At 42.7% G+C, this 6,480-nt stretch overlaps 1 protein-coding gene across 2 annotated transcripts in view; it reads left to right on the forward strand.

Annotated features, from left to right (window-relative positions):
- Positions 1-1,300: 1,300 nt before the first annotated feature.
- The window catches only part of rab28 (RAB28, member RAS oncogene family), a 44,502-nt gene continuing 39,322 nt past the window's right edge, over positions 1,301-6,480 (forward strand). For both annotated transcript variants that reach the window (XM_063187839.1, XM_063187840.1), the window contains exon 1: positions 1,301-1,712. In XM_063187839.1, coding sequence (XP_063043909.1) covers positions 1,638-1,712 — 75 coding nt within the window. In that variant the 5' untranslated portion in view covers positions 1,301-1,637. The remainder of the gene's footprint in view (positions 1,713-6,480) is intronic.

Here is a 6,480-nt window from a genome sequence, read left to right on the forward strand (position 1 = left end):
AAAACATAGTGCACCATTTCATGTAAGATTCCAGAAGCCTCTTTGAAGGGGGAAAAAATCTTACCTAAGAAAACACATGGTTGTCCTTTTCTCAGCTTCAGGTTGTGGCCAATGACCAATGTGTTGTGTTTTTGAAATAAAAATGGCCAATGTGTTTTTGAAATACATTTGTTACACGAAATCAATATCATATTGTATTAACATTATGTCAATATTTGGGCTACTTTTAATTGCTGAATTGGACTTGAATTGGAGAAGAAATAGCCTATTAAGATGTATGAGATCCAATGCATATTTAGGCTACTTAAAATATTGCATGAGCCTACTGTGAACTTTAGGGTCTATGCGGTGTGCTGGTATTTTCTGACTAAAACTTATTTAGTTAAGTATTTCATTCTTTTTTTTTGTCAAAATAGCTTTTTGTGAACCATCAGACATGGCTCACACAGTGGTGTTCTTTTCACTTCTAAAGCGGTCTGTGTCAGTGCCTCTGCTTAGGGACGGTAAAGGACCAATTTCACCCTGACAGTCACCTCCACTTTGCTTTGACAGGTCCAGGTGCAGATTCCTGTCCCCTGGAAGCCAGATGGTTACTCCATTCTATTCTGCTAACCAGGCAGGAAAAAACAAATGCTCTTGGTCTCGAGCTGGGTCCATAAGGCAGCTCAGCTGTCTGAAAGTATACACAGCACATTCATCAATGAGCAGCATGCAACATTAGTCAAGAAATATGTACAGCCTCAAGTGAGTGCAAATGGATTAAGTATTGTTGTTAGAAAATAAAATAGCAACTTGTGGTATGCATTTCTGAATGCATGACAAATGATTAGTTTTTAAAATGCAATGCAATGCCATAAGCCTAAGCGTATACAAATAAAAAAGGATTGACGCCCCCCCCAAGAAAATAAATAAATAATTAAATTCACTGTTCATACAATTTAGAATACCAGTGAAGTTTTAAGACTGGACAGAGTAGGCCTAGCAATTTTCTAATCATAAAGACCTATGTTGTCATAAATCAATGCATCTCACTGAATTGTCTCAGGCTACCGTGTAGGTAGACAAATGCGAATCAGCGCGCATTATTTGACATTGCTTACGTTGCTGAACTTGGACAAAATCCCATTACAGAAGCATCATGCACAAAGTAGGTTCACCACAAAGTAACAAGTAACAGGTAAAAGTAACAAGCAACAGGGATACAAACAGATACACGCGCACGCTGCTGCTAAAAACGCCCCCTAACCTTTAACCTATCTGTGTCCTAGCGACGGGCGAAGCGTCACTAGGACTGGTCCATCTGGCTGTCATCCTCCAGCCTTTTGCACGACAACTATCTATGCCTGACATTGCTCTCGTGCTATAAAACATTCTCACATATTACGATCACAAAAAATAAAAACGGAGACTTTCTGTCCCTCCACGTAGACAGTTTAAAGCCAAAACGCTGTTTGTTCTAGGTTTCTTTCTAGCAGTGGTATAAACCTAGCTGCAGGGAAGATGTGCATATGGCGTCTGGTTGCTTAGTGCTGGCTCAATCAGATTAGCTGTGTTGCTGCAGAGACAGACAAACCACAGGAACAGTTCCTGCCGTTTCTATTTTTACAGTACAGCATTGACGCCATATTTCTGACAACATGTCAGACTCTGAAGAAGAGAGTCAAGACCGCCAGCTTAAAATCGTGGTCATTGGTGATGGAGCGTCTGGAAAGGTAGGGGGATTTTCAGATTTGAGGATGATGGTTTAGCTATCTGGGTACCTAGCGTTCATAGCAGACTTGCTAACGCCAGCCTGCTAACTCTATCAAGAACACAAAGGGCTAACTTTGTAGTCCGTTGCATGCTTATTACTGACCTGTATGTTCATGAAATGCTTTATAATGTGCGTTGGTAGGAAAATACCACTTCTGCACGAAAGCGTTGCCTCTGTGTTGCTAACAAAAACATGGCAACTTGTAGCACTCCATAGGTAGCTTGCTGCCTACCTGTCGAAGAACAATTTCAGACATTGCTGTTTTGATACCCAACGACGACAACAGAGGAATATACAATAAACCAGGTGAAGCAAAGGGCAAGCTACTAGTGCTTTCTTGCAGGCTCGGCTCATGATTTGCTTACATTCATGTCGACTTAACGACTTTTGTGTTTGCTAGCGTCATTAGAGCCTGGAAGTAGGGAGAAAGTCTTCGGTAGAAAGTAGATTAGCCTGCCTTCATTTCTAGCCTGGACGTTGATAATTGAGCCAAGTTTCGTTGGTAATAGTATTAGAGTAAAACGAACACAGCATACAACCAAGGATGCCTTGTAATGCATTACTTTAGGTGCGGTCTCCATACAACAGCAAAGTATTTGGCTAATATTCGCTATAAGCATATTTGGCACTACTTCAGAATAAAATCTGGTACTGATATGATGTTATGTACCAGGCATGACTGCACTTGTGAATAGAGACAAGTGAACAGATACGTTTAATGTATTTGAATGCCCTGTTAGGAACACACACACACACACACACACACACACACACACACACACACACACACACACACACACACACACACACACACACACACACACACACACACACACACAGGCTATTCTATTATCTTTATGACAGTCAGAACACCCTCTCACCAAGCTACTGCACAAAACAGCGCAATAGCCTATGGAACCTAAGCCAGGACTCCTATGAACGCATCATCAGTAGAGAAACAGTAAAGATGCATGCAATTGTGTAATTGGGCAGTCATGGGTGAGCGGTTAGGGCGTCAGACTTGCATCCCAGAGGTTGCCGGTTCGACTCCCGACCTGCCCAGTTGGTGGGGGGAGTAATCAACCAGTGCTCTCCCCCATCCTCCTCCATGACTGAGGTACCCTGAGCATGGTACCGTCCCACCGCATTGCTCCCCATGGGGCGCCACTGAGGGCTGCCCCCTTGCACGGGCGAGGCATAAATGCAATTTCGTTGTGTGCAGTGTTCACTTGTGTGCTGTGGAGTGCTGTGTCACAATGACAATGGGAGTTGGAGTTTCCTAATGGGCTTTCACTAATGTATCAGGAAGCTTTGTGTTACACCAAAGGGGAACCCCCTCCTTTGAGTTCCTTTACCAGTGTGGCAGTTGCTGCTCTGCTTGAAATTAGTAGGCTAATGAAGTAGGGTGGAAACATTAGGAGAAAACTAGTCTGTTGGGGGAAGATTGATCAATGACAGCTTTGTATATTTGAAACTGAATGTAGACACACAGTTTGAGCCAGCAGGGAATTTATGTTTTGAGCCAACTTTTTTGCATTTTATTGATGTATGTAAGGGATTATTTCAAATGTACTATGGATATAGGACAATGCCTTTTCAAAGTGAACAGTGTATGGTTAATTCCAGCTTGAATCCCTCTTTAAGTAACTGCCTTATAAACCTATTAATTGTACCTGCACCCTAATCCTGGCAGCATGGATGGGATATACCTGTGGCCTTTGTAGTTGTAGGATGATATTAATCCGGGACGAACCCATGTAGCCTATGGACTTGAAATGTAAACAATTTTGAGCATTATCACATAAGTGATAACAGTAGTCTAATGTTTTTTTTTTTTAGAGCTTTAGGGCTTATCTTAGACCATAGAGGCTTTCTTAAGCTGCAACTGATCAAAACTGACATTCAAGCTTTTGTGCCACTAATTCATGCCAATCTGACTTGAGTAGTCAGTGTATTGAATGAAAAGAGCGTACAGAGTAGGTAGTTGGAATTTCTAGATAAATGAATAAATCACTAAATAAAATATTAGGGCAAAAGTTTGGACACACCTTTTCATTCAATGCATTCTCTTTCTTTTCAGTGTACGGCATCAAAACTGTGCATGAACACACATAGAATTATGTAAAATTCTAGCAATTTCCAACAGTGATGGTAGCTGTCAATGCACCTAACGTCAGCACGGCACAACTGATGGTCCCACAGATTTCAAGAAGCTTATTTTTTTCTGTTTGCAAGTAAAAACACCTAGTCAGTCAATTCAATCTTAACTGAACACAAAAAAATCCATCATTTGTGCCGTGTTGACATCAGGTGGATAGACAGTTGACATTGCTAGAAGAATTGATGTACACATAATTCTACATGTGTTCATGCACATTTTTGATGCCCTCCAAAAATGCACAATGTACTGTTGATAGCCATGAAAATAAAGAGAATGCATTGTATGAGAAGGTGTGTCCAACTTTTGGCCAATATTGTAAAAGAGTGCCTGCATAACCTAGCTCTTGTCAACATTTTGAATTATGGTGCTGTTTCTTGTTTTTGCATAACAGGCATCATCATATTATTTATTCTGCATATTTACCTCTTTCATCTTATGCAAAGAGGGAAAATATGCAATGTTTGGTGAAGGCAGAGACAAAACCAGTTAGCACCAGCAGACACAGACACAGTTGCTATTGGCATTTTGAAAGTATGATGGTGAATACGTTTATTAAATGTATTTGTTCATTTATTTATACACCGTTTCTTGTATTTTCCCATACCCTATCTCCAGTCCTGGAAGCATCAGTCTTGACAGCGAGGCTGTGGTCTGTCTGCACCGACTTGCCTCTGTGTATGAAACAGTAGGAGCCCATCTTTAGCCACCCCTAATGGACTTCACCCTATCCACAGTGCACTCACAATCTCTACAATATTCATATAAAGAAGCATTCCCCAATAGGGCTGCATATGAAATGAAACATGCCCGAGTATGCAGCCATTAAAAAAAGCCCACTCTATGATCTCGGCGTGCCTTAAAATGATATGTTCTCCGATGGCCTACCTTGTAAATTCCATGGTAACGACAAACCAGTGTGTGTGTGTGTGTGTGTGTGTGTGTGTGTGTGTGTGTGTGTGTGTGTGTGTGTGTGTGTGCGTGTGTGCGTGTGTGCGTGTGTGCGTGTGTGCGTGCGTGCGTGCGTGCGTGCGTGCGTGCGTGCGTGCGTGTCTTTTGCCATACTGTGGCGTGGGCGAGGTAGGCCTCTGTTGACTTGCCGTGGCACCACACAAGCTGCCTTTCTCATCAGAGCTCTTTCTGGAGTGACCTCAGAGATCCTTGTGTAATTATGACCTATTACAAGTCTTATGACATTGTTTATACGCTCCGAGCAGCGTTTTTGCAAGGGCTTCGTCAGTCTAAGGTCGCATTAAACAGCTTGAAGTTTATGTCAATATTTTCATGCTCTCTGAGAGAGGGTGGAGGAGTACCATCCCTAACAGACTGTCAGTGTCTGTGTCGATCCAAATGCTCTCATTCACTCCTCTCCTACAAACCACAATTTTAAGTGGCTATGCTGTACAGCACTTTAATTATTAAGCATTTACGCGTTTTATTCAGGTAGGTAGCATTGTCTAATCTTAATGTGAAATCTAGCTCGGCGTAATGCAATTTCGCTTCATGACACACTTGTAAAATGTGTGAGGTCCAAACACAGGCGGTGGTGTTGCTGCTGAAGCACTGACTCTCTCTTTGCTGTTTTGACTCTGGGGCACTTGCAGAGCTTGTTTTTAAATCACACGCATAAAGCAGGAAGAACCATTTGGGGTTATTCCTCAGCGTCTGTCAAAACCCATCTCAGCTCCTATCTCTAGTGGGCCGTGTTTAGCTAAGCAGGAAATGTTGTCATGACGATGTGGATCCTTCTCGCGTTTGAATGGCTCTAGTAAAAAACAACAGCGATCGAGTGTGAACACACTGCATCTGTCTCAAATGCTTTTTGAATCGCTATGTGGAGACAAAAATAGTTGCATCAACATTGCATCGCAGATACAGATACTATATTATTCTTATTAGAGTATAAGAGTGAACACTGTAGACAGTTATTCATTGTTATTAAATTGTGTGTGTTCAGCGTATGAAATAATTTTTCCTTGTGTCATTTCTGATCATCATATCAGAAATGTGCACACACACACACACACACACACACACACACACACACACACACACACACACACACACACACACACACACACACACACACACACACACACACACACACAGATGTGCTCAGTCTCTCTCTGACACAGTACATTAACCCCCCTCACCCCCTCCCCCATTTTTCTCCAGTGCTACCAGGTGTCAGTTCAGTAGTCTGAATACTTTACCTGCTTGTCTGTGTTGGCCTGTGGTGTTGGAGGTAGTGATGCTGGTAGGCAGGGGAGGGGGGTTGACTAAATCTACCCCCCATTCTGAATCGACCCTGTGACTGCCGTTTCCCCCCTCTTATTAATGTGAATTTGCTCAGCAAATTGCAATGGGATCGGTTTTTCTTGGCCAGCGTGGCAGGCCCTAATCCTGCCTTGTGGTTGTCCCCGCACTGGAGCGCCGGCAACTGGCCTAGGCTATGAAAGGCCGTCCAGTCACTATGAGAAGTGGAAGCCTTTCAAAACTACATCCCCCCCTTCAGGTGGAACGGCCGGGGAGAGGAGAGGAGGTTATGTGCACCTCTCCAAACACACAC

The sequence above is a fragment of the Engraulis encrasicolus genome, chromosome 22 (genome assembly GCF_034702125.1).
Source record: "Engraulis encrasicolus isolate BLACKSEA-1 chromosome 22, IST_EnEncr_1.0, whole genome shotgun sequence".
Lineage (NCBI taxonomy): Eukaryota > Metazoa > Chordata > Actinopteri > Clupeiformes > Engraulidae > Engraulis > Engraulis encrasicolus.